Here is a 22,392-nt window from a genome sequence, read left to right as displayed (position 1 = left end):
CACTTGCTAGGTGACATATTTCAAGTGGCTCCTATTATGGATGAAGTCATTTAAAGTATGCCACATCTACGTATAACTAGGAATGACAAAATTTTGGATAAAGACTTAACATTGCTCAAGGGGAAAAGGCCAAAATGACGGTAGGGATAAGTAAAAATTGATATATATGCATCTGTATCACATTGCATTCAAACCTAAAAGTTTGCCTTTGAAGAGACGTTTATGTTTTAAAGCTTGTGGTTGTTCCATGTGTTTAAAATACATCACATCATGGAAGGGGAGAGACCATGAACAATAAGTGCGCATCAACTTGGCAAATGCATTTCTGAAGATACTGAACTTGCTTCCACTACTCGCAAACAACATTTACATCGCAAAAAGTATGTTGAAGATCTCCAGATGAGATCTTAATTGAGACTTAGCGGTTCCCAAAAGAGCAAACGTTGTGTGAATCACTGATTACAGAACTGGTGAAACTGTAACACACTCCCCACAATAGTGAAAATTTACTTACCTCTCCTCATCTCTTGTGATGAAACTTTACCTTCAATAAGAACTGCATCTTGACCTGTTCAAGATAAGAACGCCCAATCTCAGTCACATAACACATATACATGCACTAATCACACGGCACAAATTTAGGCAAAAAAATAAACATAGGTGTGATAAAAAGTTATCTTCGTCACAGTCTGGCCAACTCTCAAGCAACATATCAATTTCTAAGTTGGTGCAATTATAGTTACAAGGAAAAAAAAAAAAAAAAAAAAAAAAGACCCCATTTATTTAGTCCACTCTCCCGATAAAAAGTCCCAAAAACCATAGCCTCTATAAGCTGTCAACCTTAACACTGGTTGGAGGTGGGAGAAGCTTTGGTCCTCCTTCCCCCTTCTTTCTTGCCCCTCTTACCCTTTATCCTTCTTTGTTTTCTTTTCTTTCCCCCCTCCCAAATTTGTCTTGAAGATTGGTTGTTTTATCCACCATAGCCAACCACACACCCCGCCATTGGACTCAACACCCACCAACCCACCTTTCAACTCTCTACTAATATTATTGTTAAGAGTCCAGAGACGAGTTAAGATGGCTTTAGATGAATTGAATAAAATATTGTTAGAATATTATTTTTTAATATTATTATTATTTTGAAATTTGAAAAAATTGAATTGTTTATTATATTTTGTGTGGAAATTTGAAAAAATTGTAATGATCAGATGAGATGAGTTGAGATGAGTTTCCAATCCAAACCGAGGCTAACTAGTTCCCTTTTCCACCACAGGGTGAGACCCATTCACCACCTCTTCCAAAGACAATTTAGCCCCATTTCTCCATCTGAACCCAATCCATCCCCTAACTATACCAGGGATGGAGATTCTCTTTTGCCGGTAGTTGGTGTCAGACCATGCTCATAGCAGGCCTTTTAGGGGAACATCAATTGATGCATGTTGCAGTAGAACCAGGTACTTCAATGTATATTCATATCGAAATTATAAATAAACATATATTTGTTGTTTGGATCACATATAAATTAAAATTCATCACCATGGACAAAAAATAACAAACTATATTTTGGAACACAAGTGATAAAAAAACAAGATAACTTACTTGAGCCGTATCATAAACAATGTACTCATTATACATCAGCTCAGAGGCCTTCAGTTTTGATGGCACAGGTTTTCCACATGGAACAACAATGCCATCCCTCCACCTTGCATATTCAGACTCCAGAGGTATATTCTTGCCAAGTCCTTTTGTAGAATGCTTTCCTTCAGGGGGCTTTTCCATATACTGAATAACAGAGGAAAAGAAGTTAAAAGGGAGAAAGTCACAGAGGAATAACAAGCTAATGTATTTGGATGGGCCTACTCGTTCTTCCAAAAAGGTATTGGAAAAGTTTTTGGGAAAACCATTGCGAAAAAATCTTATTCAAATCATGCAATTTAGACTCACTTTGGCCTTCTTGAGCTCATAGACCTCCCCCAAAGCAACTTCACTAAGAAGCATTAGGCCAACAGGGTTTTTCTTATCGGTGTAGCAATACTGAGCACTCTTACTGACCAGGTCAGCAAAGTATACCCCTTTGCCAAACTATAACACAAAACAAGGCATCAGTCTGGTAAACAAAAATATGCACGCATGAAAACACAAACAGAGAGAGAGAGAGAGTGTGAGCGAAAGAGAACCATATAGCCAGTTGCTGGAGCTTCAGGAGGAGCTATTCTCAGTCCCTGGCTAAGTATTCCCACAAAATTTGTCAACCGGGAACCTGCAAAGAAAATGTTCGGATTTACATCAAACTCTAGTCAACTTTCCCAACACTCTAGTCAGTGGGTGCCCACAACAAACTGCAAGAAAGTAAAGTTATTCACAAGTCACTGCAGAGAAATACCATACACATCAGCACTGCAACTTACCATGCCAAAGGAGCATCCTGTTCTTAAGCCTTTCTCGATAGGGAGCAAACTTATCAAATTCTCCTTTCCTTTCAAGTGAGAAAACTTCTTCCAGTTCAAGAGTCCAATCCTGATAATATAAACAGTTGCTTGATTAATTTGTCAAGAAAAAAATAAAAGAAACAAGCAGAACGTCATCACCAGCATAGTGGGTGTCACTGCTAAAACTTGCCTTATGTGTAGGGGCGTGAGTAGTAAGTAGATACTTCTCAATCAACCGATAATCTTCACTATCATGAGGAAGGGGAGTAATATCACATTGGAGTTTCATATACTTTTCATCTAGCGAGTCATCACTATCAGCATCAAAACCTACTAATCTGGAAGCTATTTCAATTTCCTGGAGAGCTTCTAACATTTTAACCTATCATGGAAGCAAACAGGGCACTAATAATTAGTCCTTGTACAAAACTGCATCAGGAAAATGAAAGAACAACTTACATGGATCAGTTACATTCTAAATGGGCAACAAAAAATACCTTTTTATGAGTAAATAAGCATCACAATACCCGGGCATGTAAAAAATACCCATATCGGATAAAAGTGCAAGCCTATAACTGCAGAAGTAGGAATACTGGCACCAGAAATACTACATCTTACATACAAATTCTGTCTCCTTGATTCAACAACTTTAGACCCTTTACAGAACATACTGTTCCTATAGAACTACCCAAGTAAAAGTTTTGGTTATTACACTGAATTCTAGATTAGAAAGTCAATGAATCTCAATCAATATTTTAGAAGATTTGGTAAGCCATCCTGTTTCTGATCATCTCAATTTCGCCTAGGGCTGTAAATAAACAACGCTACCCAATAGGCAACTTGAATTCGGCTTTGATGAAACTGGAATTCTACTAGATTCGATCATTAAATAGGTTCTTTGTGAACAAAAATTAGAATAGATTATTAAATGATGTAAACTCGTATAAAACTTGCCCAACTAGATTAAAGTATGCGAACATGCTCATACTAGATCTCAAAGGTTTTCCAAATCATGAAACTGATGGAATATGTAAACATTGACATAGTACATATCACAGAAGGCATGCAGACAGGAGAAGTAAAATGTCTTCCTTCAGTATTTATAAATTAAAATTACTCACTCAACAAAAGTAATAATACAAATAAGGGAAAGAGTGAAAGTAGTAGTTCACAGTTGAAAATTATGCAAATGTAGACAGAATACAATCAAAATGAAGTTTACAAGTATTTGAAAGCAATATGTCAGAATTGAAGGCTTAGAAGGTTCAGATCTCAGCTAGAGATGCTGCCATTGATGGCAAAACGACAATGCAGCTAAGTTAAGGAATTGCTATAATGCAATTAAGACATATTGAAATATGAGTCAGAGTACTGAACTTGGAGAATTTATAAGCCCCTTATCAGAATTGGTAGGCTACTTGCTAATTTATGAATCAAGAAGCTTGTTGGAAAATTATTTATAGAAGATTGAGATACTTTCAGAACTGCTCTGTTTAATCAATTCGAGGATCTTACTACATCAGAGTACAGGCCACCTAAAAAGCATCAATTATGTAAAGTTTCAGATAAAAGTAAAACAGGCTTTTCAAAATTACAAACAATAAATAAAAACAGAACAATGGTGATTTATGATGAGGTGATATATCTGTAGTTTAAATAGACAAATGGATTGAGAATAGGCAAAAATACAAAAACACGATAGATGCTCCACACTTGATTTAGTACCTTTGACTTGAAATCATCCTCATCTCTAATAATATGTGGGTGAATGGAAGGGATCATAGTGAAAAAACGATTGCTGGCATCAATAATCAAGCTTTCCTTGACAGAAGGATCATGAGCATTATTATTTAGCAGGTTCTGTATTTCAGTTAACGCCTCAAAACCTGGAAAACAAAAACCAATAATTATAAAGTAAACACACTTTTTTTTGGCATCCTTCTGTACAGATTAGTTTGAGATTACTGGAACAAGTTCTCTATCTAATTTTCTCTCTCTAAAAACTATTTTCTCTCCGTACACCTTGGAATATTTTTCTTGCTGAAACCGATGATCTTGCTAGTGCAATCGTGATTTGGTTTCGATGGGATTCTTTAGAGAGGTAGGGATTGAGTCGAAAGTATTCACACTTAGTAATGAAGGTAGACTTTTTTGCATTACAGAGAGGGGATGGAGTAGGCAGCAGGAACTCGTGGTTGACCTTAGAACTGTGCAGTGGATGGTTAAGGCGCTGGAGGTCTGCTTGAGTGGTGAGAAGGAGGAGTTCTACAGCTCCATTAGAGAGGGCTATTGTAGTTACCTAGCACAGAAATGTCCCAACAAGAGAGGTTGTTTTGTGAGGGTGGCTGAATATAGGGAGGGAGGTAGGAGAAGTTTTATCATCATCATCCCCAAAGGGGAGAAGGGGGGGGGGGGGGAAGGGATGGAAAAGGCTGAAGGACACGTCGGTGGAGTTGATGCAGGAGAGGAGAACATGGGGTGCAGCAGCTCCAGTCAACCATCAAAAGAGGCCTAAGGGGGAGAAGACACGGTCATACAAGGAGGCTCTTGCACCATATGGGGGAAAGAGGGACATCGCACCACTGACAGATTTAAGCCTCGAGCGCCTCAAGAAGTACGTTTTGCAGATGGTGGCAAGGAGGTGGAGGAGGAATTACGCTGGCAAATGGACGTGCTGCAAAACCAACTATGGAAAGTGCATAAGGATCTTGAAGACTTGAGGAAATTGGTTGGGCATGATAAGGAAATACATGTGGAGGAAAGTGGGGTTGACATAGAGGGGCCGGGCTGGTATCAAACTGAGAAGGCCCACCAAAAACAGAAAAACATGGGGCCTGTTTGGAGGAAAGTGGGCTGAAGCTAGGGCCCTCAGCATGCAGGCCCTTCTGACGCGGGCAGCAAGGGATGCATGGATGGGCCTGGTCCATCAACCCAGAAAGCGTGCAAAAGCCCTGGGCTCCATCCGGGGTCGTGTCGGGTGCGCAGCCAAGAGAAACTCAGCCGTTCTTGCCGCCGTCGCAGAGGGAGATGTCGGGGGGCCAAGAGAAACTGCCGATGACAACAATGGCACTCTTCGACAATGGCCCGCAGGTATGGGGTGCCCGAAAAGATGACTCTCATGTCGCGGTGGGCACTACGATTCAAGTGGATGATTTTTCTCTATTGCTCGAGGGCCAGACAGTGTCGTCGAGGGAAGAGGGGGGGAGGGGGACTCCGGCGAACCACTTTGGGTGTCTTCTCATGGACCCTGAGGTGGATGTGAGGGATGGGGAGTTTTCAAACTCTGAGTTGGGCTTGTCCCAATATGATTCTGTTGAAAGGGTATCCTCAGATGAAGAAAATCGATAGTTCTGAGCGATCAAGTAGGTATAAGTGAAATCTCGGTGGTGGAGACTCAAGATTCTCCAAGGGCTAACAAGGTGGTGGATCCGACTCCTTTGAATTTTTTGTTCCCTTCTCAGCCAAGAGTCTCAGACTGGGTCTTTGAGAAGGTAAATGAAATACAGAAAGTTGTGGGTGTGGAATATGAAGGGTATGAAGATCAGTTTTGGGCCTCGCTTACGGCCATTAAAGCGGGACACCAACAACATCGGAAGAATGTATCGAAAAAACAGCGGGAGCTTGATAAGTTGACATGGTCGTTGAACACTGAGGGTAGCTCCAGTAGGAGCTGGCCTTTTCTCCATGAAACCCAATATTGTGTCGAGAAATGTCCGCGGGATTAATGAGGTGAATAAACGGCTTCGGATAAGAAATTTGGTTCGTGAGTGGAAGGCAGACATTGTGTGTTTACAGGAGACAAAGATGAAGATGATCAATAGGGGAATTGTGACAAGTTTGTGGAGTGGAGTTCATCTGGACTGGGTTTATATGGCATCTAACGGGGTGTCGGGATGAATGTTAGTGATGTGGGATCGACGGGTGGTGGTGGTGGTGGAGAAAATGGAGTACATAGGGAGGTACACAATAGCATGCTCTTTTAAGAGTATGTCAGATAACTTTTTATGGGCTTTTGCAGGAGAATACGGTCCAAATCTAGACAACAATAGAGTGTGTTTGTGGGAAGAACTGGCCGGTATTCACAGTTGGTGGAACCTCCCATGGTGTATAGGGGGAGATTTTAATGTCATTAGATTTCCAAGTGAGTCCTCCAGTGATAGAAAAGGGCAATTAGCAATGGTAGAGTTATCTGAATGTATCTCTTATTTGAATTTGGTTGATTTGCCATTAGCTGGTGGCTCTGCCACGTGGGCTAATAATCATTCTTGATCTCGGTTGGATCGTTTCCTCATCTCTCTTGACTGTGAGAGCCATTTCCCAAACGTCTGGTAAAAGCGTTTGCCTTGTATTAGCTCGGACCATTGGCCCATCCTACTTGATTACGGTGGTATCCGAGGTGGTAGAAGATATTTTAAATTCGAAAATATATGGTTAAAATCTGAAGGCTTTCTAGAAAGAGTAAGACAATGGTGGTCCTCGTACCAACTTCAGGACACCCCTAGTTTTGTCCTTGCAAGAAAATTGAAAGCGCTAAAAAGAGATTTGAACTTATGGAAGATGCAATCGTTTTAGGACCTGCGGGAAAACAAGAAGGGTAAGTTGAAGGAGATCTTGGATATTGAGAGGATCCAAGAAGCGAGGCCCCTTAATCAAGATGAAGTAGAACGGAAGACCCTGTTGGGTGAGGAGCTTGAGAGAATTATCTTGCTAGATGAGATTTCTTGGTGACAAAAATCAAGAGTCTTGTGGCTCAGAGGAGGAGACCGAAGTACCAAGTTCTTTCATCAAGTTACAAATTCTCACAGGAGAAACAATAACATTGAGATGATGAAGATTAACGGTGTTGATTGCAGAGAAGAACAAGTTATTCAGGATCATGTAGTTGGCTTCTATGAGGAACTCCTAACTGGACCAATGTGTTGGTGACCATCCCTTGATGGGCTCGATTTTGACGCCATTGGTATGAGTGATGCTTCTCGGATGGGGAGGGCTTTTGAGGAAGAGGAGGTGGCAGAAGTAGTGCAGAAAATGGCTAAGGACAAGGCGCCGGGGCCGGATGGTTTCTCTATGGATTTTTTTCAAGATTGTTGGGATGTTGTAAATGAAGATATTATGAAGGTGTTTCAAGAGATCTTCGTGGCCAAAAATTTTGAAAAAAGCTTAAATAATACTTTCCTTGAATTGATCCCAAAGAAGGTAGGGGCTATCGAGATGAAGGAGTATTGACCCATCAGCTTAGTGGGAGGGGTTTATAAGATCATTTCCAAAGTGCTAGCGAACTGACTTAGTGAGGTGGTGAGGAAGATTATCACCAAGCCCCAAAATGCCTTTGTTGAAGGTAGACAAATTTTTGATGTGGTTCTTATTGCTAATGAACGACTGGACAGTAAAATGAAAGCAGGATCATCGGGGATCATATGCAAGTTAGACATGGAGAAGGCATACGATCATGTTAATTGGAATTTCCTTCTTCATCTTCTTGGGAGATGTGGCTTTGGAGAACGGTGGCAGTCATGGATCCGTTGGTGTATATCAGCGGCCAAGTTCTCTGTGTTCATAAATGGTAGCTCGACAGGCTTCTTTCATAAGTTCGCGAGGCCTAAGACAAAGCGATCCATTGTCGCCTTTACTGTTTGTTGTTGTAATGGAGGAATTGGGCAGGATGATCACGGCATTGACTCATCATGGCTTTGTGGAAGGATTTTCGGTTGGAATCCCGGATAGGGGTATCATTAACATATCTCATTTATTGTTTGCAGATGATACCCTTATTTTCTGTGCTCCAGATCAAAATTAGGTGCAAGCTTTGAAGGCGTTACTCCGATGCTTTGAAGTAGTGTCTGGTCTAAAAGTGATTTTGAAAAGTCTGAGTTGGTACCAATTGGTGTGGTGCCTAATGTACAACAATTAGCTCATGCATTGGGTTGTAAGGTTGTCTCTCTACCTTTGAAGTATTTGGGTCTTCCATTGGGGGTTGGTGCAAGAACGCCTACTTTATGGGCGTCAGTGATTGAGAAAATAGAGAAGAGATTAGCGAGTTGGAAGAAAATGTACTTGTCGAAAGGTGGTAAACTTGCTTTGATAAAGAGTACACTTTTTAATTTACCTACGTATTTTTTATCATTATTTCCTATTCCTGCAAGTGTGGCAGGTTGGATTGAAAAACTCCAACGTGATTGCTTGTGAGGTGGTTTGGGTGAGGAGTTTAAATTCCACCTGGTTAAGTGGGAAACGGTTTGTCGCCCAATATCCAACGGTGGTTTGGGTATCAAAAATATGAGGACTTTCAATCAGACGATTGGGTGCAAATATGGCAATATATGGGGGGTTTGGTGCACAAAAGAAGTTAGAGGAGCAAATGGAATGGGGATGTAGAAACATATTAGAAGAGGATGGGCGGTCTTTTTTTGTCACACTCGTTTTCAGTTGGGCAATGGATCCAAGATTAAATTCTGAAAAGATATTTGGTGCGGAGATACTCTCCTAAAAAATGAATTTCCCTCATTATTCCACATTGCCAGTGTTAAAGAGGCTTTAATAGCGGAGGTCATGGGAATATCAAGTGAGCAACTTCATTGGAACATCAGTTTCAGTAGGGCAGCAGAAGATTGGGAGGTGAATGATTTTGTTGACTTTTATAGCCTCCTTTATTCAGTGAAGCCAAGTCAATTTCAAGAAGATGGTTTATGGTGGTACCTGCCGGGAAAGGTGCCTTTTCAGCTCGCTCATTCTATAAGGCTCTCACCCAAGACCCCAATATGAGGTTCCCATGGAAAAGGGTATGGAAACACAAGGTGCCCCCCAAAGTAGCTTTTTTTTGTGTGGATGGCATCTTTGGGCAAGATCCTCGCAACAAATAACTTGAGGAAGTAAAGAATTATCATAGCAAATTGGTGTTGTATGTGTAGGGGAGGGGCGAGTCGGTAGATCACCTCTTGTTACATTGCAGGTTTTATGGGATGGAATGTTGGGTAAGGTAAGAGTAGAGTTGGGTTGGGTTGGGTTATGCCAGACTGTGGTAGCAGCTTTGGCCAACTGGCCAATCATTGGAGGGCTACACCAAATCTCAGTGGTTTGGAAGATGATTCCAATGTGCATCATGTGGTGTATTTAGCAAGAACGTAATGCGTGAACGTTTGAAGACAAGAAGAGATCGATAGAGGAATTTATAGCTTTCTTTTATAGCACGTTATGTACATGGTCCAATGCTGTTGATTTCAACGGCATGGCCATTCATGATTTCCTTATATCTCTTGCGACCTCCTAGTTAGGCTTGTCTATGTATATACTGGGCTAGGCCTATTCTTGGGAGTAATATAATTTGTTTACTTATCGAAAAAAAAAAAAAAGCATAGCTACATATCAAGAGCACAATGCGAGTTTTTTTATGGTAACTACCCTTTTGGACATTTCTTTTGCTCAGTTTTCCCAGTGGCATTTCAGCCATATTAATCTCAAATTCCATCATGGCAGCCCTGCACAGATTAAGATTTAGCTTTTCAAGCATATAAATCTTAAAAGAAAAAATAATAATAAATGAAATAATGATCTTTACATAACCTGTATGTTTCCACATTAAAGAGCATCTTCATCAATTCTATTAATTCGGGGGCAAGATTGCTGGCTGCATCATTCTTTCTATTCTTAGACACCTGTTTTGTAACCCCATAGTCCTACAAAACAATTAAATGACCTTAAGAAACAGCTACTGTCAACGCAAGTATTGGCAAAACATAAATAAATAAATAAGGTTTTTACTATATCCAATGGAAAAAATCTGCCAGGTTGCTTCTGAAAATTTTGTTTTTGTTCCCATGCCTCCCACGGATTCCCAGTCTTCTCAAGGAACAAACGCTTGAATTCATTAATTGCATCTGATTTTGACATTTCGTCCAATTTGATTCCTCCAATTTTTTCGTTTCCCACTCGACCCCATTTACGAAACACATAGCAATCAGACCCTTTGTCGTCTTGGATTATTTGGAGGATATAGTAACTATTAGTGGGCAAACAGAAAAGTTAGAATAACATAAAGAGGTGAAAAATCGAAATAAAGATTTAAAAGAGAATATGGCATGATATAGGAACCCGGAAAGATAAAACAAAAATTAGAGGGTTGTTCCACCTTAACAGCAAGCATGGTAGGAAATAGCATACTATATATTCTAACTTACAAGTTGAAAAGCACACTATATTCAGATGGCAACCCAAACTATAAGCTCCTGGTTAACCCAAAAGGCTTCGTTTACTTTCACAAAACTTTTCTTCTCATTTCATCTAATCATTACAAATTTCCTAAATTCACACAAAATAAAATAAATAATTCAACTTTTTCAAATTTCAAAACAAAAATAATATTAAAAAAATATATTATAACAATATTTTATTCAACTTTCAATTTTTATCTCATCTCATTGCAACTCATCTGCGAAAACAAACGAGGCCTTAGTGTTATACATGTTGCATATATTTGATTTTAAGCTAGGGAAAACCATAGGAAGGAACAAACAAAAAATACCAACAAAATGGGCTGTAGTGGCATACAAGTTGTACATATTTGATTTTAAGCCAGGAAAAACTGCATTTTGGAACAGACAAGAGTACCAACAAATTGGGCTATAGTGCAATAGTGCCATATGAGTTTTTTTTTTTTTTAAGCCAATCAAATCCACAGCTAATATTTGGAAAGAAAATTGAAGTCTGCAAAAGAAAACAACAAAATTACCTATTAACACCAGTTGACAAATCAGACATGCTCAAAGTCGTGTTATAGATTATTTTCCCATCCTCAAGTATGTGACCCGTATCTTGGAGGCCAGAAGATTCGTGCACAGCACTTCGCCCTTTTACTTTGACAGTAACCATGCTAGATGCCTCACCAATGGCTTCAACTTTGTACAAATCAAATGGAAGCTTCTTCCGTTTTTTAACGCAATCAACCAAGTAATCCTCTCTAACAATTGGTAACTTCATCCTCCTATTAGTGAAACCACCCCAATCAAAGTGAAAATGAATAAAGAAAAAAAAAATACTCAAGGCCAGCAATTTAAGAGCATATTTACCTTGCTTTCCTGGTCTCAGCATTTTGATCATCCAGCACTCCACTTACAACTAAGCAGTTAGTATCTGTAATTGATTTTTTTCCAAGCAAAACAGTTGGAACAATGAGGCAATGTTAGCAGCAATATACCCAGATGTCCCATGACACAAGACTTTATGTTCAAGATTCAGTTGACTCGAGGGATCACATACCTTTCTTTATTTTGGTATGAACAACTCCACCCTCTCCCTCAATTTTTCTCTTGAATTTCTCCTGCAAAATCATCCTTTATGAGATTAACTCAACTGCTAAATTAATTATGACAGATCTGAAACTGCATTAGACAGGGTTTCAGTACATCATAAAAGGTAATTACAACATATAAAAGAGGAAGCAAAAAGCAAAAATCATACCATGGATTCCTTAGGTAATCCAGATACAGCAACTCTCAAGTCTCCCAAACTTTCACTATTTGCTGATTGAGAGCTGCGGTTAATAGCTTGACTTCCAGAAGGATTGTTGTACCCCGGTGGAGGCAGTATCCGAACAGGTTTGGTCTTCTTTTGTGATTTAAACCACTGGTTACAATTTAATAACTTAAGTCACTATCTGTCTACTGTCTAGTTCATTACATGACAAGGGTGCAGGTTTAATACCTTGCTAAGATATTGATTATTGGTCTCTTCTGGGACTTTCCACTTCCCTTTCAGACGTTCTGGTTCACGAGTAGAGTAAGAGCACTTGCTCCATGCGGATAAGAAACCATGGCACCGGTACAAGCCTCCAGAATAACGAACAGAACCAGCACAAATCGGGCAGCTAGAAAGTGCTCCAAACATCATCGCGTCCGCACTAAACAAGAATTACAACAGACAATATGGTGTCAACTGCTAATAAAAGAAATTAGAGAATCTTAAATAGTGGTATTTATTGACTTCCTAACAGCTTCTCAATCAAATAGATATTCAAGCCAAATATGGTGTAATCATTGCATGGTATGAAAAACACAGCAGCAGTTTCATACATTTGAAACTAATCTACTGGGATAATGGTGATCTAGTGACCAATACTTGTACACAAAGCATTAGAGGCTAGTGTCAAGACAAATAAATAACTCATCCAAAGATTAAAAAATCCATGACAAAGCCTGTAGACAAGTTTTATAAATTTAAAAAAAAACCCTCCGTAGAATAAAGGCTCAAAGATTGCATAAGAAAAATTACCAGCGTTCGCGCAAATCAAGTTCTGATCCTGTTGAATCTTGAGCATTGGCTTCAAGCATTTGCCGCAACTCTGCTGTTGTCACATGTTTCTTCAAATCATCTTTCAGAGCCCACAGTTCTTTACTTTGGGTCTCCAGCTTACTATCCAAATCAGTTCCTTTTGGATGTTCATCAATGGAGTTGGCAGCATTCTCCTTATATGCAGCCCTGCTTGCCGATGTGTCTCCCACAGCCTCAGCAACTTTTGGATTCTGATCACCGTGAACATCTTTTTTACGTTTTTTGCCAGCTTTGGAAGTCGATTGTTGCAGGAGTTCTTTACTCTCTTCTATCTTAATTTCAGTGCCTGAAAAAACAAATACATGGAGAGAGATAATAACCAGTAAAAACAAGAGTTTTGTGGTTGCTCGAGCATTTGAAAAAAACTTACTATAAAATAAAAATAAAAAAAGGTTCATACCACCCTTTGCATTACAAGGAACCTTATTAGCCACAGCACTAACAGCTGCCTGGTCAGAAGCTGAGAGGCTCTCCCATCCAGACAACTTCTCCACTTTGGTAGATGGAGATGATTCCAGGAAACAGTTGGCATGGTTCCACACCAAGCCCCTAGCTCCTTGGCCCTCAGGCTTGGTTGATATACGAACCTAGAGGAAAAATATTAAAAAGTGTTGACATGAAGGAAAATTCAAATAGCATTTATGCATTACTAGTTGATTAAATCGCTCAAGAAAGAAGCGTAGTTAAATTAATCCAAGCAAAGGTGAATCCATCAACTAGATAAAAATCTTCTTGACAAAATAATCATTGCTCCACCTTGGGAAAATACTATGTTATCTTCAGATGTGGGTCTAACTTCAGGAATTCAACTTTTCGATCACTAAAATTGTAAAATTCCTTTTGAGGACTTTTATAAAACCTTAAACAGCTCCTTCAGTCAGATTATTCTTTTTGGTCATTGCCTGCTTCATGTTATTTAAAACAATTTGAGAGGGTTAAGTTTATATCACATTTTAAACAGAATTATGTTTCATTTTGTGCGTAAAGTAGCACTCAAACTTCAATGCCCTTTTTTCAGTCCACTCATTTAATGATGACACCTGAATATGGCCTAACTCATAAACAAGTCAGGAGAAGTGGTCACTTGCAAGAGTTCTTGGCTTGATAGGTCAAGGTAGAGCTAGTCAGTGAGGTAGACACATTATCTAAGGACCACCAAGCACCATACACTTGCAAAAGGCCTTTAACTGTTAATAATAGCATAATCATTCCATGATAATGACATGCTCTCAGTATGGACTAACAGAGGAATAGTAGTAAACATGCAGATCACCACATAAGAGACACCAATTGGCACAAGTCAATGTAGCATGTGTGCATTGCTTAAGCATTTTTCTGTCTGGTCTGGTACATCAAACATCTGCAGATTCCTCAAACTCACTTATGAATGTTGACTATTTTAATCTGTCTTGGAACACAAAGAATATTGATTAAAGGACAAGTTCAATAATAATTTTTCACTAGACTCGTTTTTCTTTACACAACCTTACATTTTCAGTTTCTAGGAGAGGACGCTTAATATCCAGCTCTCGTTTCTCCACAGAATCCCCACGTATTTCAGTGTAGATAGGGTTGTGATGATTAGCTATCTTCTGAAAAAGACCTCAGAAACATAGAAACTAACCTCTCCTTTCTTAATCTTTTGGCTGCACTGCTTGCAGGTGGCACGAGAAAATTGTGAAACTTCAATACTGCATTCTGTAGTTGTGACAGCAGTGCTAGCAAGGGATCCACTGCCCTCCACATACTTCCTGATCTTCTGCTGATCTTCCCAACGGAGCAACTCAATGCCTTCAACATCATCAATGCTAAAAGCAAAATCACGCATAGGAGTTTATTACTGAATCTATCTGCTTAACTCAATGAAAATGCTGAAAGTAATACGAGCATACATACGATTTTATCTGCTTTGCTTTATTCAGTATGCAAGTAGCATGGTTCCACATCTGATTCATAAAACAAATACGTGTCAAAGCAGTATAATACCGGCAAGATATTTGGAAAGTAAGTCCCGAATTACATTTGAAAATTTAAAAACATCAAGAATCATAGAATCCCTCAATGAACCTTGCAATAAACTTCCAAGTAACAGAGAAAAACTAATCATTTTTTTTTTAATAAGTAAGAAATTTTATTGATTGAATGAAACTAGGCAACGCCCATGTACACAGGAAGTAAACAAAAGAGACTCCTAATCACATTCTAGAGAGCTGAAAAGAAAACAAGAACTCGTGAACGTTCCCTCCCTTTAGTACAATAGCAGCCAACCATTGAACTAAAGAAAACACAAAAAAAATTCCATAATTCCCCCACATTTATCTCCTTGTTGTTGAAGCATCTCTCGTTTCGTTCTGTCCATATACACCACAATAGACACAAAGGAACCATCCTCCATGTCACTGCTAGTTGGGAGCAATGATGATGCCTATTCCAACATGCTAAAAGTTCCACCACACTCGTAGGCATGACCCAAGACAACCCGGCTCAGCTGAAAATACCCGCCCAAAGCTCTCTCGCCATAAGGCAGGATATAAAATTCTAACTTTTAAAATGTATCTTTCAATATGCTGTTTACATAGAATGTAAAGAAAATAGTTATGTCAGGCTTCGATAAAGCAGATGGAATGTATTCATAAGGTTTCCTCGATAGAAGAAGACAACAATTTAAGAACAGGTTTTAGAGGCGCCATTTCTGAGAACAAAGGAGTAATTTTTTTAGCAGAGCCAACTTGAGAACTGAAATGGCAATGGGGGCTCACTTCCAAGTCTGGCTGTACCAAATCAAGCTTAAGCAGCAAACAGTTAAAAACCCATTATCTTGGGAGATCCAAAAATTAACCAAATGACAAATGAAATGTAAAAGTTAACTGAGCATTTACAGAAAGTCCTAAACCGACACCCCCCCCCCCCCCCCCCCCCCAAAAAAACAAAAAATGAGGAAAAAAGCGTAAGCCAATGGTCAAAATTACATCTTTCTTCCACTTAAGCCACGGATTACAGGTACCTAGATTAAAAAAAACAAGAAAATGAAAGTGAGTTCTCATTACCCAAATGCCACGATGTAAAAGATAATATACGACAATCCAAAACATCAATACTACTAATAATAAAAATAATAATAACAAAACAGGAAAAAAAGGCAGAAAGAGAACATACGGGCATGAAGCCGTCGAATTGAGTGGCCTGGACCATCTTGCCAAGGCGGAAAACCTCTTTGTCGATGGCGCTCTTGCATGTCTTGCACGACGATCGCGACGACTTGGCGTACTCCGCCTTCCATGGTTTCGGAGGGTTTGCCATTGCCTTCGTCTCTCTCTCTCTCTCTCTCTCTCTCTCTCTGTGTGGCACAGAGCTACACTCGCTCTCTCAGTTAACTGCAACTGAGGAGTGTCGAAGAAGTTTGGTTTGTATAATTGATAGCTTCTCTGGCAATCTTTGCAATTTCTTTCCCTTCTTTTTTAAAAATAAAATAAAATAAAACCTCCGAGCTTTCTCAGGCCCTATTTTGTTGCCCTATTTTGTTGCCCCTTTTCTATCTGCGGCCCAAACTTAAGACGAGTGAGCCAATACAGGATGAGACATTGATGCGCTTAACTAGGCTTGCTGGGCCGGGCCGCTCGTCCAGCACATTCACCCCAAAGTTCCCAACCCAGCTAGAGTCGACCCATTTTGTATGCCACAGATTGAGATATAGATTTTTTAATATGAAAATTATATTCTAAAGTCGGTATATGTATAATATATCTAATAAAATAATTATATGAGATAATTTAATTTAAAATATATATTTTTAAATTTAAATTTTATAAATTAACTTTTATCATTTAAATGATGTAAATAATATATTTTACGTGACTTAAGAGAATAAAATAACTATTTTGATTAATAATACAGTTAACGAGTCAAATTAAACACTTTCCATATCGTGCCATTCCTTTGCAATTACATTATCAATTATGATATCTAAATGACTCCCATTAGTCCATATCATATTTTAAAATTATTTAGATAACTATTAAATTTCAATGATATGATATCTAATAGTATATGATTCCTGCTACCGGTACCAATGGTTTGGACTGATCATCACTGTAATTTGATTTTTTTTTTTTTTTTACTTTTCCATATTTCTTAAATATTTATTTAAAACAAACAAATTCACTAATAATTACTTTCTTGAAAAACTAAAAAAAATTATTAGTTCTATTAATAACCATCTGATCATTTAGCATTTCTCAGTAGTATATAATGCATCTGTTCTCATCTCTTTTTTAGGAATAATAATTGTAAAACTCATATTTTTATTTTAAAATTTTAATCACATATGTGAGTTTTTTTTTCTTGTAACATTAATTTATAAAATTATTTAAAGAGTAGTGATACATGTATTTACAGTTTTACTTATATTTTTATTTACAAGATTTATTTTGTTAATTTTTTTTTTAAATTTTAAATTTTAAATTTTTTAATATATCAATAATTGACATATCGAGAAATAAATTATTTTGTAAGTTTTTTATTTTAAGTAAATTTAGTATTTTTCATATTTAAAATATACTTTATTAAGATAAGAATAATAATATGGTTACTATCCTACTACTATTCATCTACTATTCTTTTTGTATTTGATTTTTTTTAATTTTTTATTTTACTTAATGATTAAGAAAGTGAGTATTAGTAAAGTTATATATTTTTTTAATCTTTTTTAATAATTAAAGATGTTAAAAAATATTTAAAAAATAATAAAAAATTAAAAAAACTTGAAATACACTTTTAGATAGTAGATAGGTAGAATAGTAAGCCTCTCACTACCATTATAATAGGTGTCAAAAAGTAGTGTTTTTTTTCTATATACGGATAGAGATGTTCAGAGAGGCAAATCCAAATCGATCACTGCGTATTTCTGCCACCTTATTCAGCTGTGGCACTGTAAAAACTCCACAGCCTTCCCTCCAAAAGGTAACCTTCCTACGCGTCATATACCCTCCGAGATCTTCTTTCCCTTCTCTTCGATTCCCAGTCCTTTTCTCATATCTGAATTCCCCCAACTTCTCGAATTATTTTCTTTATTTTTCCGGGCGTATATGATTTTCTTTTTTCTTTTCTTTTCTTTTCCCCGTCCAATGAATTTCTCTTCTTTTTGTCATTTTCTGGTTGTTTCTCTTTCATTTTGATTAATTTCTTGGAATTCTTTTAATTAAAGCAATTGCGAAGATCGAAGAACTGGGATTACGAGTACAAGAAGCAGAGTCGGGCATATAGATCACAGAATCTTGTTAGTTATGAATGCCAGAAGGTTGGTAAATTCCCATCTTCTTGTTACTTGTTTCAACCATTCGTGAATCATGTATCTTTCTTATGCGTTATATTTACGCCTTATACGGTCCTTTTCCTGTGAAGATGGTCAAATATCTGAGTCTGATTTGGTGATAGTGGACACTGCTAGATTTCATCTGCATAGATTGTTGCGTGCTTGTAAGCTTTTGAAATTTCCTATACGGGGAGATCTTATTATGTTCTTACTGGTGTCTGGTATATATATGCTTATTACTGACTACATGTGCTGCCTTGTAGAGCGGATTATGGTTCCTATTTGTCTAGTGTGATATATTTGGTGGGAAAGGTATGAAAGAAAGTTTGAGGATCAAGAGTGGATGATGGATGGAGGAGCTTATAACTTTCTTTTTCAATACTTCTTCCTTTGGGTAGCTTCTATGGATTTTCATGTGCTGAGCTTCCATGGTTTTCTTGTTCTTTTCATATTTCTAATTAGGCATTTCTATTGTTTATTATCTGTGTATCTGGATTATGCCTTTTGTGATTTTAATAAAATCTTGGTTTGCTTATTAAAAAATAGGTTTTAAGGGAATCATTATAAACGGCAAGACTCTTTCCTAGGCATTGTGAGATCCCATTTACCACTCTCATACTCAATCAGAGGCGTTACAATTTATCTTCCTTAAATCTTGATGATCCCTTCTAGCCATTATGTAGCCGATGGTACGGTTCAAGTCCCATATCTATGTTTAGGATTGACTTTGATATCAATTATTATGACCAAAGGAAAGCCCAATCCATAGTTAGACTTGTAATCCAAACGGACTAGTCAATGATACAATCGGAGTCCCTTGCAATCGTAATAAACCACAAGAACTTCTCTCTCTTAAGCAATGTAGGATCTCATTCACTACCCTCTCATGCTAAGTCTTGGGATACAATGTGGATATTATGGGTGGCAGATCGATGTCATCAACTTGTGGTATTATGTTCACGTCTAGGTGGTACATCCTTTGCTTGTTTATATGGTACATTTATACTCAGAAGTGGGTGAAAGTACACATGTTGTTTGCACTTTGATGAATCATAGGCACTTGCTTATCTAAGTAAATGACAAGATGTTTTTTTTTTTTTCTCGATAATATGGTTGTTTCTCTATGCTTTGTAAAAGGATCTAGAGCATGCTAACAGCTGCATCTATCATCAGCAAAATATACCTTAAGATATTGAACTCAATTTTAAATTAGCTCACTAAGCTTGGTGAAGTTGTTGTTGCCTTACACAGTATACTTTCAAGACTGATGCTTATATTAGAACATGAATAGAAAGTCTCATCAATTAATCTATGTGAGATTTCAAAGGACGTATAGAATCACTGGGTATCATGCAACTGTTAACTTTGAGGGTATAACACAGTATGAAACTCTTGTGCTACAGTATCAATGAGTATATCATTTTCGGTATGTGAATCCAATTACCTGCCCATCTGTATATTATTCAATATATGATATATACACCACTTACATAATGATCAGGACAGTTAGTCCTGGAAACAGTCTTTATTTTCCATTGCAACTAGATACCAGCTCAAACATAACTCAAAGGCTCCTTTACATGCTGGGCTTGGATGCTCTTTTACCCTGAGTTAATATAAATATGGACTGGATTATGTTTACAAAATATCCAAGGATTCACATTCCCATCTCTCTCTCTCTCTCTCTCTCTCTCTCTCTCTCTCTCTCTCTCTCTCTCTCTCTCTCTCTCTCTAGTATGCCTTAAGAAAGACAACATTAGTGGTAGGGCTGGGCGGAGGGGCACCACCACCCCACCCCATCTGGTCTGGCATCAGCCTGGCCAAGGTGTACGGGAGGATGCCCGCACACAGCTGGGGGCAGGGCCCAAGCCCGCCCGGGGTTTATCCCGTCCACCTGGCCCAGCCCATATATATATATATATATATATATATATATATATATATATATATATAAAACTACTAATTTCCTTTAATAAAACGATGTCGTTTTGGAAACAACGTCCTTTTTCTTAGGTTTTATTTATTTTTTAAAAAAATTTAAACGACTTTGTTTTGGGGTTACATTTAACTAAACCTAACCCTCCTCCCCCGCCCCCGCTGTCTCTTTCTTTGTTTCCCCTCTCTCTCGCTCTCTCTAGTTCTATATGTCTCTTCCAGTCCCCCCCCCCCGGGTCACTGTTTCTCTCCCTCTCGCTGCCGTGTCCTATTCTCCTCCTCCTCCTCCTTCAATTTTTCTTTTCCTCCTTCTTGAAGCATGAATGAACGTGGGTTTGCGAAGAGACCCATGGCCATTCGTGGCCATTTTTCATTTTTCAGATCTGTTGTTTTGGATTTTTTTTTTTTTTTCTGATTTGTTGTGGATGGATGTGGATTTGTTGTTATTTTTCCGGTTGTTTTGGATTTTTTTAGTGTTTTTGGTTGTCTATTCGCCATGGTTGGGCGGTGGGCAAGGTGGGGTGGATGGTCGTGGGCTGAGGGCAGGAAAGGGGCACCCCCCATCCCCCGCGGGGGGGGGGGGGGTGCAGGTAGCACCCCTAATTAGTGGCACCAAAAGGTCGAAATTTGTGTTGTAAACCACTATTTCTGGTTTTACTTGAATTATTGTTATACTTGTATATGAAAAAAAGGTTATAGTAGGATATTCGAGCTTTATCCCGTTAATATCCAGGAGTATCCTTCGACCAGTTGATATGTTTCCGCAAACCTCTTATGAGGTTTAACATTTGTTTTGTAAGTATTTCACTGGAAATGGGAAGTATTGGTATGTGTTGGATAGGAAATATTCATGGCTCCATGGCTGATGAATTGGGCCTATGTAGTTCAGAATAATACATATATTCAAATATAATTTCATGGTGCCCCGTAATGCCTGGGTGAATAATGACTTTCTATGCCAATTCCCCCTCATTGAATTTATGATTCTGCTGAGTTTTACTTTATTAGGAAACTTGAGTAGTTTATGGTATTTCATCTATTCATTTGGCTCTGTGATAAGATCTTTATATGTGTAATATACACAGATATATTACTCACACATATTTATGTATGTATGTATGTATAATAATATGATTTTAATCAATCTTCAAAAGTAGTGAAATCCAAGATATATGGTATATAATATATGTACCTAAACATTAGAAACTTCTGAAATAAGATCTCCTTGCATGCAGGGACTTCCGTAACAACAAAACTGCTCTTTTTGATGGAATCGAGGAGGGTGGCATAAAGGCCTCATCTTCTTACTCTCATGAAATTGATGAGCATGACAATGAAGGAGCAATAGATGGATTGCAAGACAGAGTCATTCTGCTGAAGAGAGTAAGTTTTATCTTAGCAAGTAAGCTTAATTGTTCAAGTTAGATGCTGAAGTTCATGATTGGCTTGAATGTGCTTTATTATATAATCAAAGACAGAGTTTTACGTTGTTTTTATTTAGTCAGTTTTATGAGGATACAGGAAGTTGAAAGTAATGGAGTTTTGGACATCTGTCTGGAATCAAGAATGGAATTGTTCGTAACTAAATAATTTTTGTAGTGCCCCTCCATTTTCACAACAAACCAAATGGAGCATCTTTGAGAAAACCTTCTGGATAGATGAGGGGCTTAAACTTTTATGGTATGCCTTCTCCGTTCTGCAACTTCAATATCTGATAGAACTCCCTAGAGTGGTTAAAGTTCTGGCAACTAATTCAAATTGAAGCTTAAGTTAGCAAAGCAATGTTTAATAACATGCATTAGCGAGTGTTACAAATTTCTTATATTTTTAAGCTTTGAGTGTCCAAAGCAAATATTAATGCATTTTACTTTCAGCTGTCAGGAGATATAAATGAGGAGGTGGAAAGTCATAATCGCATGCTGGATAGAATGGTATGTATGGCAGCATACTTATTTGCTTTAACAGTTATCTCTCTCTCTCTCTCTCTCTCAATGTAAGATGTGGCATTCTATGCATTAGGGCAACGATATGGACTCATCAAGGGGAGTCTTGTCAGGAACCATGGATCGTTTCAAGATGGTATGTACAATAAATAACATTTTCCTATTCCATTAAAATATGTCTTTCTGACTCATCCAAAAAATAAAAAAGAAAAGGAAAGATATAAGTCATTCTGTAGTTCATCTTTTCTTATCTTCCCCATATGTGTAGTTTATTTTAGGATCCAATATCTGCTGCAATATGTTTGCTATGATGAGCTTGTTTTACCTTGTAGGTATTTGAGACCAAGTCAAGCCGGAGAATGTTTACACTTGTGGCATCATTTGTCGTCATTTTTCTAGTTATATACTATCTTACCAGGTAATCAATCTATGATGGATTTGCTAGAGCTTT

The 22,392-nt window shown here is 38.0% G+C and overlaps 2 protein-coding genes across 4 annotated transcripts in view; one reads left to right on the top strand and one right to left on the bottom strand.

Annotated features, from left to right (window-relative positions):
• Window positions 1–322: 322 nt before the first annotated feature.
• Window positions 323–16,188, bottom strand: LOC121252439 (poly [ADP-ribose] polymerase 1). Of its 2 annotated transcripts, XM_041152076.1 has the most exons (21): window positions 15,909–16,188; window positions 15,722–15,756; window positions 14,649–14,698; window positions 14,377–14,560; window positions 13,153–13,339; window positions 12,693–13,038; window positions 12,126–12,321; window positions 11,883–12,047; window positions 11,682–11,742; window positions 11,492–11,555; window positions 11,155–11,406; window positions 10,188–10,425; window positions 9,990–10,102; window positions 9,828–9,904; window positions 4,155–4,315; window positions 2,620–2,811; window positions 2,409–2,517; window positions 2,178–2,260; window positions 1,945–2,082; window positions 1,600–1,782; window positions 323–568 (listed from the first exon to the last, which is right to left on the bottom strand). In XM_041152076.1, exons 1-21 carry the CDS (start codon window positions 16,030–16,032, stop codon window positions 521–523), a joined length of 3,006 nt encoding a protein of 1,001 aa, XP_041008010.1. In that variant the 5' UTR covers window positions 16,033–16,188; the 3' UTR covers window positions 323–520. The 2 variants fall into 2 exon arrangements, with proteins under 2 accessions (XP_041008010.1, XP_041008011.1); XM_041152077.1 differs by lacking the exon at window positions 15,722–15,756.
• Window positions 16,189–17,595: 1,407 nt separating this feature from the next.
• LOC121253696 (bet1-like SNARE 1-1) overlaps window positions 17,596–22,392 on the top strand; it is a 4,917-nt gene continuing 120 nt past the window's right edge. The window contains exons 1-6 of one of the 2 annotated variants that reach the window (XM_041153705.1): window positions 17,596–17,711; window positions 17,956–18,048; window positions 21,234–21,381; window positions 21,873–21,929; window positions 22,018–22,077; window positions 22,274–22,392. The exon at window positions 22,274–22,392 is cut by the window's right edge and continues 120 nt beyond it. In XM_041153705.1, the coding sequence (XP_041009639.1) occupies window positions 18,035–18,048; window positions 21,234–21,381; window positions 21,873–21,929; window positions 22,018–22,077; window positions 22,274–22,363 (369 nt within the window). In that variant the 5' untranslated portion in view covers window positions 17,596–17,711; window positions 17,956–18,034 and the 3' untranslated portion in view covers window positions 22,364–22,392. Of the gene's footprint in view, window positions 17,829–17,955; window positions 18,049–21,233; window positions 21,382–21,872; window positions 21,930–22,017; window positions 22,078–22,273 lie in introns of both variants that reach the window. The other variant, XM_041153706.1, reaches the window with a different exon arrangement.

This window comes from Juglans microcarpa x Juglans regia, chromosome 2S (assembly GCF_004785595.1).
Source record: "Juglans microcarpa x Juglans regia isolate MS1-56 chromosome 2S, Jm3101_v1.0, whole genome shotgun sequence".
Taxonomy (NCBI): domain Eukaryota; kingdom Viridiplantae; phylum Streptophyta; class Magnoliopsida; order Fagales; family Juglandaceae; genus Juglans; species Juglans microcarpa x Juglans regia.
Note: the sequence above shows the minus strand (reverse complement) of the source record. Positions and strands in the feature narration are given on the sequence as shown.

What these genes read in the sequence shown, in the direction of transcription:
- LOC121252439 (XM_041152076.1), bottom strand. Translation starts at nt 16,032, where the DNA reads ATGGAAGGCGGAGTACGCCAAGTCGTCGCGATCGTCGTGCAAGACATG. An exon ending in AGGATGATTTCAAGTCAAAG is followed by an intron (nt 2,812 to 4,154) that starts GTACTAAATCAA and finishes CTTCCATGATAG; the next exon opens with GTTAAAATGTTAGAAGCTCT. An exon ending in CTCACGCCCCTACACATAAG is followed by an intron (nt 2,518 to 2,619) that starts GCAAGTTTTAGC and finishes TTATATTATCAG; the next exon opens with GATTGGACTCTTGAACTGGA.